The sequence below is a fragment of the Mobula birostris genome, chromosome 10 (assembly GCF_030028105.1).
Source record: "Mobula birostris isolate sMobBir1 chromosome 10, sMobBir1.hap1, whole genome shotgun sequence".
In the NCBI taxonomy this organism is placed as follows: Eukaryota; Metazoa; Chordata; class Chondrichthyes; order Myliobatiformes; family Myliobatidae; genus Mobula; species Mobula birostris.
In genome coordinates, this window is record NC_092379.1 from 127,364,192 (window position 1) to 127,377,118 (window position 12,927).

General features: G+C 41.4%; 1 protein-coding gene across 1 annotated transcript in view; it reads right to left on the reverse strand.

Annotated features, from left to right (window-relative positions):
• LOC140203739 (arrestin-C-like) overlaps window positions 1-12,927 on the reverse strand; it is a 66,125-nt gene that overhangs the window by 30,214 nt on the left and 22,984 nt on the right. The window contains exons 7-8 of the mRNA XM_072269772.1: window positions 12,750-12,885; window positions 2,161-2,245 (exon numbers count right to left, since the gene is read on the reverse strand). Of these exons, the coding sequence (XP_072125873.1) occupies window positions 2,161-2,245; window positions 12,750-12,885 (221 nt within the window). The remainder of the gene's footprint in view (window positions 1-2,160; window positions 2,246-12,749; window positions 12,886-12,927) is intronic.

The window sequence follows — 12,927 nt, forward strand, 5'->3', positions numbered from 1 at the left end:
TACAAAGACTGGTGTGAAAAAAGGGCTTGAATTATCACTGGGGACCCGAGTCACCCCAACCACAAACTGTTCCAGCTGCTAAAATCCAAGAAATAGTACCGCAGCATAAAAGCCAGGACCAAAAGGCTCCGGGACAGCTTCTTCCACCAAGCCATCAGACTTATTAACTCACACTGCTTTGACTGTATTCTATGTTACATTGACTGTTCAATTTATTATAAATTACTATGATTGCACATTTAGACAGAGACGTAATGTAAAGATTTTCACTCCTCATGTATGTGAAGGATGTAAGAAATGAGTCAATTCAATACAAGATTGTAGGTGCTGTTCCTGCTAAACAATATGTCAGCTGCTGAATTTGACTTTCTGGGCAGTACTAGTTCTTACTCCTGAACAAGATTTTCATGTATGAGCAATGCAGGGAGAACAGAAATGAGGACAAAAGAGGATCAAGGTTTCCCACCCAGACCTAAAAGGGCCAATTTTGCCTTTCAAAGTTCACAACAGTTAAAAGATTTGCCTCTTCTAGATCCTGTGGTGTTACAGGAAAGATACTGGCACAGATAGTGGAATGGCTGACAGGCAGGATGCAACAAGTGGGAATAAATGGGATTTTTTCAGGTTGGCTGCCAGTGACTAGTAGTGTTCCTCAGAGGTCGGAATTGGGACCACCACTTTTCACATTGTTTGTCAATGATTTAAATAATGAAATTGATGTTTTTGTGGCAAAGTTTGCGGATGATACAAAGATAAGTGGAGGGGTAGGTAGTACTGAGGATGCAATGCAATTGCAGCAGGACTTAGACAAACTGGAAGAATGGGCAAAAAAGTGGCAGATGGAATACAGTGTTGGGAAATGCATGATAACATATTTTGTTAAAAGGAACAGTAGTGAGGACTATTATCTGAATGGGGAGAAGGTTCAAACATCAGAGGTACAAAGAATCTTAGGATCTTCATGCAAGACTCCCAGAAGATTAATTTACAAGTTGAGTCTGTGGTAAAGAAGGCAAATGCAATCTTGGCAATTACTCCAAGAGGAATAGAATATTAAAGCAAGTCATTAATGCTGAGCCTTTATAAGATACTAGTTCGACTGCTCTTGGAGTATTGTTAACAGTTTTGAGCCTGTACTCACTGGAATTTAGAAGAACAAAGGGTCAATCTCATTGAAACATACTGAATGTTGAAAGGACTAGATAGTGTGGATATGGAGAGGATGCTTCCTATGGCGGGGGTATCCAGAACTAGAGAGCACAGCCTCAAAATTGAAGAGTGACACTTTAGAGAAGGGGTAAGGAGGAATTTTTTTTAGCTAGAGAGTAGTAAATCTGTGGAATGCTCTGCCACAGGCTGTGGTGGACACCAAGTCCATGGATTTATTTAAGGCAGAAGTTGATAACTTCCTGATCGGTCCGGGCATCAAAAGAGATGGCGAGAAAGCAGATATGTGAGGTTGAGTGGGATCCGGGGTCAGCCATGATGGAATGATGGAACAGACTCGACTGGTTGAATGGCCTAATTCTGATCCAATGTCTTATGGTCTTAGTGCCCCTCCTGTCAGGCCTTCCTTAATGGGGAACTCTGAAAGCATGGATAATGCAATTTATCGCATGGGTTTTCTCCAGATCTGGTCTCTTCCGGACCTTAAAGATGTGAAATCTGGTGAGATAACAGACCAGTAATTGCCCCTACTCTTTATGTAAGTGATAGAATTTGGCAGGAATGAATGGGAAGCTAGGGAGCATAAAATGGGTTCAAATTGGATTAATTGGTGTTTGATAGTCCGCACAAACACATTTGAAGTTGTGTGAATCTGTGACTGTGGGTTACATGTTACTACAAGGCTGAAAGTAGGAAGTGCAGGAAAAGCATGAAAAGTTGCTTTCTTGCACAAACATTGCAACAAATGGGAAATTTGTTCCAACTCAGAGTTAGAAGAATGTTGACTGTTTCTCCCACTCCACAATACTGGCTGACTTAGTGAGATCCTCCAGCGTTTTGCATGCAGTTATCTAGTACTCAGCCTGAATCACTGGATCCATCCTTCCACCAGGCAGACTGGGTTAACCTTGGGATCTGTGTCACACCTTGTACAGCAGCAATTTCACATCATAGATTACGGCAAAATTTTTCAAACTGGGAAAACAAACCTACCTGATAACTTAATCTTCTTCACCACCTTGCTTGTGTTATTGGTGATGCAAACTGTGACGTCTATAGGTTCATTGTGGTAGTATATCTGTAAAAGAAATTTAGCTTGTATTTTCCAGGAGTTCTCCACACAACACTTAACTCAACAGCTGGAGCTGTCAGGTACATTAGGAAGCATGAATAAAAGAGCATTATGATTAAGGAGCTGACATTAAAAGGGTTCTGGAGTTGTAAAAATGACAAAACACATCAAGTCTGTGCCTCTGCTGTCCCCATGTTATTTGGTGACAGCATTTTTCACTCACAATCCTTGTGACAATAAAATACGAAAAATGCTGTTTCCTTCTTGTTGGACTAGTATATTTTATCTAGGAAGCTCCGTCTTTACTCATAGGCATCCTACAGATTCCAGTACCAAACCCCTCCCTTTTAGAACATAGAACACTGTAATGATCAATAAACCAGTTGTCTGGAATCAAATGACCTTGCCTGTCTCAGGGCTGGCTGTGTCTAGTACCAGTGCTACTCCCTGCCCCTGGCACTGCTTCACTGCCACCTGTCCCAGAGCCCTCCCGCAGCACTCCACCCTCACCATTCCAAACATCCTTTGCTCCCACCGGTTTTACAAACTCGCTCTCCACTCCACATTGACGAATACAATACATTTAAGAAATATTTAGATAAGCTCTTGAAGCACCAATAGACAGAAAGCTGTGGGCTGAGTGCTGAGAAATAAAATTGGTGTAGATAGTTACCTAATCATCAGAGTAGACATGATGGACTAAAGAACTTTTTCTTGTACTTTATGATTCTAACCAGGAATAACTGCCCAGGACCCACTCATAAGATGATAAGATATAGGAGCAGAAGTAGACCAGTCGGCCCATCAAGTCCGTTCCACCATTCACTCATGGGCTGATCCAATTCTTCCAGTCAACTCATTCCCCTGCCTTCTCCCCATACCCTTTGATGCCCTGGCTAATCAAGAATCTATCTATCTCCCTGCCTTAAATACACCCAGTGACTTGGCCTCCACAGCTGCTCGAGGCAACAACTTCTACAGATTTACCACCCTCTGACTAAAGTAATTTCTCCGCACCTCTATTCTAAATGGAGGTCCTTCAATCCTCAAGTCGTGCCATCTTGCCCTAGACTCCCCTACCATGGAAAACAACTTTGCCATATCTAATCTGTTTAGGCCTTTTAACATTCGGAATGTTTCTATGAGATCCCCCCTCGTTCTCCTGAACTCCAGGGAATACAGCCCAAGAGCTGCCAGACGTTCCTCATACAGTAACCCTTTCATTCCTGGAATCATTCTTGTGAATCTTCTCTGAACCATCTCCAATGTCAGTATATCCATTCTAAGATAAGGAGCCCAAAAATGCATACAAAACTCCAAGTGTTCCTGCTCTTATATTCTATACCTCTAGAAATGAATGCCAACATTGCATTCACCTTCTTCACAATCGACTCAACCTGGAGGTTAACTTTCAGGGTATCCTGCACAAGGGCTCCCAAGTTCCTTTGCATCTCTGCATTTTGAATTTTCTCCCTGTCTAAATAATAGTCTACCTGCTTATTTCTTCCACCAAAGTGCATGACCATGCACGTTCCAACATTTATTTAATTTACCACTTCTTTGCCCATTCCCCTAAACTATCTGAGTCTCTCTGCAGGCTCTGTTTCCTCAATACTACCTGCTCCTCCACCTATCTTTGTATCATCGGCAAATTTAGTCACAAATCCATTATCCCAAGGTCCAAATCATTGACGTACATCATAAAAAAGCAACGGTTCCAACAACAGCCCCTGCAGAACTGCACTGGTAAACCGCAGCCAGCCAGAATAGGATCCCTTTATTCCCACTGTCTGTTTTTTGCCAATCAGCCAGTGCTCCACTCATGCTAGTAACTCCCCTGTAATTCCATTGGATCCTATCTTGCTTAGCAGCCTCATCTGTGGCACCTTGTCAAAGGCCTTCTGAAAATCCAAGTACACATCTACTGTATCTCCTTTGTCCACCATGTTTGTAATTTCCTCAAAAAATTGCAGTAGGTTAGTTAGGCATGATTTTCCTTTCAGGAAACCATGCTGGCTTTGGCCTATCTTGTCATGTTCCTCCAAGTACTCCGTAATCTCAAACCTAACAATCAATTTCAACAATTTCCCAACCATTGATGTCAGGCTAACAGGTCAATAGTTTCCTTTCTGCTGCCTCCCACCCTTCTTAAATAGCAGAGTAAAATTTGCAATTTTCCAGTCATCTGGTACAATCCGGTCTATCGATTCTTGAAAGATCATCGTTAATGTCTCTATAATCTGTCCAGCTACTTCCTTCAGAATCTGAGAGTGCATTACATCAGGTCCAGAGATTTATCCATCGAGATCATTAAGCTTCCTGAGCACCTTCTCAGTCGTAATTTTCACCGCACATACTTCACTTCTCTGACATTCTTGAATGTCTGGTATACAGCAGATGTTTTCCATTGTGAAGACTGATGCAAAATACGCATTCAGTTACTCTGCCATCTCTGCGTCTCTCATTACAATATCTCCAGCATCATTTTCTATTGGTCCTATATCTACCTTTGACTCTCATTTACCCCCTATATATTCAAAAAAGCTTTTCGTATCTTCTTTGATATTAGTCACCAGCTTCCTTTCATAATTCATCTTTTCCTTCATTGTGACCTCTGAGTTTCCTTCTGAAAGTTTTCTTATAAGCTTCCCAACATCTTCCCACTGGCTTTGGCTTCCTTATATGCCTTCTCTTTTGCTTTTACTTTGGCTCTGACTTCACTTGTCGGCCACAGTAGTGTCCTTCCATTTGAAATTTTTTTCTCATCTGGAATATACCTTTCTTACACTTTCCTCATTTTTTGCAGAAACTCCAGCCATTGCTGTTCTGCTGTCCTTCCTGCCGTTGTGTCTCTTTCCAGTCAACCTTGGCCAGATTCCCTCTTATGCCATTGTAATTTCCTTTAATCCACTGAAATACTGACACATTGGAATTTAGTTTCTCCTTCTCAAATTTCAAAGTGAACTCAGTCATATTGTGATCACTGTTCCCTAAGGGTTCCTTTACCTTAAACTCTTTTATCACCTCCGGATCATTGCACAACACCCAATCCAGCACAGCCGATCCCCTAGTGGGCTCAACAATAAGCTGCTCTTAAAAAGCCATCACTCAGACATTTTACAAATTCTCTTGAGGTGCAATACTGGTCTAGTTCTCCCAATCTACTTCCATGTTAAAATCCCCAACGATTATCATGACATTGCCCTTCTGACATGCTTTTTCGATCTCCTGCTGTAATTTTGTAATTCACATCCCGGCTGCTATTTAGAGGCTTGTATACAACTGCCATTAGAGTCCTTCTACACCTTCCGATCCTACGTCAACCCTTTCTGAAGATTTAATATTATTTCTTATACACAGGGCCACACCACCCCCTCTGCCAACTAACCCATCTTTCCAATACACCGTATATTCTTGGATGTTCAGCTCTCAATGGTAGCCATGCTTTAGCCAAGTTTCAGAGATGGCCACAACATCATACTTGCCAATCTGTAGCTGAATTTCAAGATCGTCCATTATATTTCTTATGCTGCGTGCATTTAAATATAACATTTTCAGTCCAGTATTTGTTGCTTTGTTTTAACTGCACCACACCTCTATTACCCTGTACCTCATCCTACTTGCTGTGACTATGCCTCATCTTCTGCCTGTCCTTTCTATCATCTCTGTTGCACGTTACCTTTGATTTATTTCTGTTTTCCCTTTCCTCAGTCCGGTTCCCATTGCCCTGCCAAATTAGTTTAAACCCTCCCGAACAGCTCTATTAAACCTGCCTGCTAGGATATTGGACCCCTTTGGGTTCAGGTTTATCCGTCCTTTTTGTACAGGTCATACCTCCTGCAGAAGAGGCCCCAATGATCCAGGAACCTGAAGCCCTGCCCCTACACCAGTCTCTCAGCCACACATTAATATGCCTGATCATGCTATTCTTGCACTCGTTAGCACGTAGCACAGGCAGCAATCCTGAGATTATGACCCTGGAGGTCCTGCTTTTCAGCTTCCTACCCAACACCCTGAATTCTCTCTTCAGGACCTCCACCCTTTTTCTATCCATGTAATTGGTACCAATGTGTACCAAGACTTCTGGCTGTTCACTCTCTCCCTTCGGAATACTCTGCACCCGATCCAAGACATCCTGTACCCTGGCACCTGGGAGGCAACACACCATGTGGGTATCTCTATCAGGCTTTCAGAACCTCCTCTGTTCTCCTCACTATTGAATCCCCTTGTTAAAAACACCCCCCTTAATGCTCTGATTCTAATCAGATTCTATGCTCTAACAACCATCTAAGTGAGGACTAAGGAATCTTAACTGAACTTTTCACAACTTACAATCTTACAAGCATCTCCTTGGTGTTGCAACATCTTCTACCATCAAATAGTAGAAATTAACCAGTAAATTACCTGAACATCTTAAATTTAAACTAAAATCAACTCCAAAGTTTGTCTTGCTGGTTTAAAGCTAGAAGGCATAGGTTTAAGGTGAGGGGGGAGGATGTTTAAGGGCAGTGAAAGTGTAAATTGTTCATGGGAAGAGTGGTTTGAATCTAGAATGAGCTGCCAGAAGAGATGGTGGAAGCAGCAACAATAACATTTAAGAAGTATTTGTATAGGTATTTGAATGAGCAGGCCATAAAGGGATATGGGACTATGTGGGATTAGATTTGATAGACATTATGGTTGGGGTGGACACAGTGAGCCAAAGGACTTATTCTGCACTATATAAGTTCAAGTTTAATAGTCATTCAACCATACATGAATATCCATGAATACACCCAAATGAAACAGCATCACTCTGGGGCGAAGGTGAAAAAACACAGTACCAACAGTCATACACAGCACAAAACACATATAGTCCATATAGATAGCAGTAAAATACAATTATGCAAAACAAAAATAGTCCAAATCCCCAAGTCCATCAATGTTGCAACAGGCTGCATTCAAACACAATCTAGCTTGTCTACTGCTGACCAGACACCAGTGGCAGCATTGACTCCAGAGGGGACACTGAGCCATACGACCTCTGGCACTCCAGCAGAGCACTAAATCTGTCACCTCCCCTCGGGCAGCCACAAACAGGAGGCACCACAGCTTAAGGCCTGGTCCTCACTATGACCAATGCCATGCAGCTTCACTGCTCTCTATCCCTGCCGTTTGCCAAATACTCAATAAACTGGACTTGCAGCATTCAACACCAGCAATGTCCAAGAGGGTCTTGTGATCGTAAATACTGTTTAAAACATACAATAACACCTTTGGTTGACCCCATACAAACTGCTGCATCTGAGTGCACAGCCATCTTATTGGAAAGTAAGTTATAACATAATTTAGCTTCTCTATAGGTCTTGTTTGCCTTTGTGGGACAAGCTGCATCATTATATCCATTCACATCAGCACATACTGCATTTTCTATGCAGTTTTTACTTGCTGTTTCCGTGGTGAATGACACCATTTTCTTAAAATGCATCGTGTTACACATTGTATTCACATTTTATGTTACATTTTTAGAAAAGTATTTTCATTGAGGCTTGAGTGTATTTAGGATTAAATGGCATTCACTAATGCTTGTTGGACTCAGGGAAGGCTGCAAATATCACAGGGATTACTACTTAGTGAAAGATCAGCCAGCATTGTCCTCCATCTACTGATTGGATTAAGTGGGATTATTTAGTGCTTTGCTCGAGGGCTTTTATAAAAAGTAATTACATTTTCCAAAAAAAAAAAATTAAATAGTGGATTTTTTCCATTCACCTTTTCTTTTTCTCCCCCTCTTCGTATGGTCTGATTTCTGATCCTGACACTGGTTTGAGCTGACAGTGCAATGATATAATGTTTAGGGGTGAGAGTGTGTACCCTTGTACATTGGACGATGGTCTTCATTGGTACAATATGCCCTTATTATATTATAGGGACAAAGTTATGCGGTTATGGGGAGAAGGCAGGTGTATGGGGTTGAGAAGAATAATAAATCAGACACACTGGGATGGTGGAGCAGACATTATGGACCAAATGACCTAGTTCTGCTCCTATATCTCCTTGGTCTTATTAGGAGGATATAGGATTTAGCAGACACACAGCACAGAACTGCCATTTGTCTTTAAAAACTCAAAGAACCAGCGTCTGTTATGTACTGATTTCTAATAATGTTCTTATATACAGTAGCCAGATAATAGGAGACATACAAGTGTTCTGAGTAATAATTCATCGAGGTATTGAATGAACAAAATGCATGAATTTGTAAAGAATCTTTCAGCTTCAAGAATTCCACAAGTATAGTTCACGAAGCATATTTGGAGATTGAGGTGTCAGGGAGGAGCTCCTTAGACTTGTGAAAGTCATGGAGAAAATTTGTCGGATATCTGGAATATGCTGATTTGGGTCAGGTTGCAGATTAGTGTGTGTACGTACTGTTCAGGGAGTGTTGAGAGAGGGTAAAGGTTTCAATGAAGGCAAATTGCACGTAGCAAGCTCCCACAATGATAACCGGATTACAGCCTGTTATCCGTCTGCGCCTCTACAGGTGCACTAAACAGTCACAATAGGGCATTAGAGTTGGGGAAGTAACAACAATTATTTTTCTTCTGAGTCTATTGCTAGTAGATTTAGAAACACTGCAAAGCAAAGGACCAAAGTTATATTGATAGGTCATCAACCTGAAACTTTAACTCTTTTTCGCTTTCCACAAATGCTGCTTGGCTTGCTAGACATTTATTGAATCCTCAGGGCTGCAGGCTGGTGTTCAAATTTGGGATTAGCTTCACTTGTCACAAGTACATTGAGATATTGAAACATACAGTGAAATGTGTCATTGGCAGGTGAATGACCCACTGAGTCCAAGGATGGACTGGGGCAGCCCACAAGTGTTGTCATGCTTCTAGCACCCACGTACTAACCCTACCTCATATGTCTTTGGAATACAGGAGGAAACCCACATGATCACAGGGAGAACGTACAATCCCCTTACAGAGAGCTATAAGGGATTGAACCCCGATCGTGATTGCTGAGCCAGTAAAGTGTTATGCCAACCACTGTGCTACCACCCTGACTAGGATATCAGGATTGGAATAATTGGTTGGGATAGGGGTGGGTTTTTGGAGAATTCTGCAGTGTGTCAGTTGGAGAGTGTAAGGTTGTCAGAGTGTTGAGCACTTGTCAGAAAGTGGTGGTCACCAGCATGGTGAGGGGGTGGAGAGGACCAAAAGAGATCAGAGAAACAAATACTCATAGGCATCCAATCAGAATCTGGCTCGAAGATCAATAGTAGATTATTTTGAAAGATTACTGAATTAAGGGCAATGGTGAATTGGCACCAAAAAAAAGGAAGTGAGGCCTGAGGTAGATCACGACCATAGTGAATGGCAGGGCACGCTTGGAGAGCTGAATGACCTGCTCCTGCTCCTATATTCTTACAACCTATTATGGAAGCAAGGAAATTATAGGCTAGCTAGCCAGACTTCAGAGGTTGGGAAGATGTTGGAGTCCATTACTGAAGCTGAGGTTTAATGGTACTTGGAGGCACAAAATAAAATAGACCAAAGTCAGCATAATTTCCTTGAAAGGATATCTTTCCTGACAAATCTGTTGGAATTCTTTGAAGAAATATGCAAGGTAGACAAAAGGGAGTTAGTAGATGTTGTATATTTGGGTTTTCAAAAGGCTTAACAAGATATTACAGGAAAGAGACGAGCAAGGATAGAAAGTTGGTTGACTTGCAGGAGGCAAAGAGTGGGAAAAAGGGGGCCTTTTCTGCTTTGGTGCTGATGTTCTGTGGGGACCACTTCTTTTCATAATACATGTCAAAGATTTGGATAATGGAATGGATGGTTTGAAGACTGGTAGTGTTGAGGAAGGAGGTAACCTGTAGAAGCAATTAAAGAGATTGGGAGAATAGGCAAAGATGTGGCAGTGTGGTGAAATGTATGATCATGCAGTTTGGCAAAAGGAACAAAGGCATACACTATTATCTGAACAGGGAGAAAATTCAAAAATCAGAGGTGCTAAGGGATTTGGGAGTCCCCGCGAAGGATTCTTTAAAGGTTAACTGGCACGTTGAGTCTGTGATGAGGAAGGCAAATGCAAAGTTAACATTCATTTCAAGAGGACTAGAATACAAAAAACAAGGACATAATGCTCAAGTTTTATAAGGCTTTGGTCAGATTGCACTTGGAATATTGTGAGCAGTTTTGGGTCCCTTATCTAAAAAAAGATGTGCTGGCATTGGAAAAGATCCAGAAGAGGTTTACAAGAACGATTTCAGGAATGAAAGGCTTAACAATACGAGGAGCATTTGATAGCTCTGGGCCTGTACTCGCCAGAGTTTAAAAGAATGAGAGGGGATCTTATTTAAATGTACTGAATATTGCAAGTCTTAAATAAAGTGGATGTGAAGACCATGTTTCCTATTGTGGGAGAGTCCATGACCAGAGAGCACAGCCTCAGATTAGAGGGAAATCCATTTAGAATACAGAAGAGGAGGAATTTTTTTTAGCCAGAAGGTAGTGAATCTGTGGAATTTACTGCCATAGACGGCTATGGAGGCCAAATCATCAGGTATATTTAAAGTGGAGGTTAATAGGTTCTTGGTCAGTCAGAAGGTATGGGGAGAAGGCAAGAGAATGGGATTTAGAGGGATAATAAATTAGCCAAGATGGAATGGTGGTGAAGACTTGATGGACTGAATGCCTTAATTGTGCTTCCATGTCTTAGGGTCTTATTACCTGTGGAAGGAGAGGTTTTGGGACACCTCTGGCCACACATGCCTGACTGGCAAATGTGGAGTAACATCCAGCTGTGTGCTTCATACATCAGACACCACTCTGCCTGTCCAGGCTCTCTCCTACATTAGTGCTCCATATTGAAAATCATGCACTTCATGATTAATTCCCAATTTTAAAATACACTTTGTTTATCTAAGACATTGGATCATAGAACGCATAAAATCACAATCTGACTTCTGGGATGTATTTTCTATCTTACACATCTCTAACCCAGGGAATGGTTATGTTCAGATCTCTGGAAGTTCTATTGAATGTTTGTCACCACCAGAGGGCACAGCATCTCAGTTTAGGAATTTATGCTAAAGAAGGCACTCTTACCAGTGCAGCCTACTCTCAGCTCTGTGATTTCAATGCTCACGTTCTTGGGGGGAATTAAACTTACAACTCCTTGACTCAAAGGCAATTGAGCCCCAGCTGTTCCAAACAGTTGCTATTCATTTGGACTTTGACAGATTTCTATAGGGGCACTGTATAGAGTATCCTAAATGGTTGCATCATAGTCTGGTATGGGAATGCTGATGCCCAAGAACAGTAAGTGCTACATAAAATCGTAGATACAGCTCAGCCCATCACAGGTGAAGCCCTCCCTACCACTGAGCACGCTTACACGGAGTGCCAACACAACAAAGCAGCATCCATCGTCAAAGAGCCCCACAATCAAGGCCACGGTCTCTTCATACTACTGCCATTGGGTAGGAAGTACAGAAGCCTTGGGTCCCACACCACCAGGTTCACTAGCAGTTGTTACCCTTCAACCATCAGGCTCCTGAACCTGCGTCGCTCTGAACTGATTCTGCAACCTACAGGATCACTTTCTATAGCTTGTGTTCTCAGTATTATTCTTCTTCTATTTACACAATTGTCTTCTTTTACACATTGATTGTTAGTCTGTTTTTGTACACATATTTGTAAGTGCTATGTTATTTTATTTTCTGTAAATTCCTGCAAGAAAATTAATCTCAGGGCAGTTTATAGTGACATATATTTACTTTGAACTTTAAATGTTTATACTCAATGCCCAAACCAATGAAAGCAAGTATACCATACACCTTCTTTATCGCCCTGTCCAATAGCGTTACTACAGTCAGGTCCCTCTGATTTGATTGTCTGTACACCAATGCTCTTTAGTGTTCTGTCATTTTCTGTCTACTTTCCTGTTGCATTTAAACTCTCTAAGTCACACTGTCCAGATTAAACTCTTTCTGCCATTTCTCGGCCCATATTTCAAGTTGTCTACACCCTGCTAAATCCTTTGGCAATCTCCCTCATTTTCCACAACTTTACCAAATTTGGTATTGTCTGTAATTATTGTTACTTCACTCAAAATATGAAAATTTCCTTTATAAAATCCTGATGAATACAATTGTTGGGCAAAATTCCATAAGAAAGGTTATTCTCTTTCACAGGGAAAGCCAGGTTGCAATCAGTGAAAAGTTATTGCATATAAAAGCTGATTGAGCCTGGTCTTTGTTCATATAGATTTCATAAATTATCCAAATATAACAATGTGGATTGTTTTGGGATGGAACTTAATCTTCCAAAAGCAGTGGACTAGAGTTCGGTGAAATATTACCTTCATATTTAGAGTATAACCCCTTTTATCATTTTCACGGAAGTAGGTTCTAGAGCAGACAGTTGTATATATTTACTTTGAAATTTGAAGTTGAACTTTGTGTTGGTGCCACCCAGTCCACTTGGATTAATGTCAGTAATTCTATATGATTGGAACTGACCTCTTTGCTAAGTGATGCCTTCAGGTGCAGTGGCTTGTCTGACATGAGGAACTGACGAGTAGCTTCCGACATGGGTTGTAAGGTCTTTTGCTCTGGAGCGAACTGTACCTTACGGATAATCAGCCTCACTGAATTCCTGATATAGAGAACATAAACACTCAACAACTTCAACCCCAAG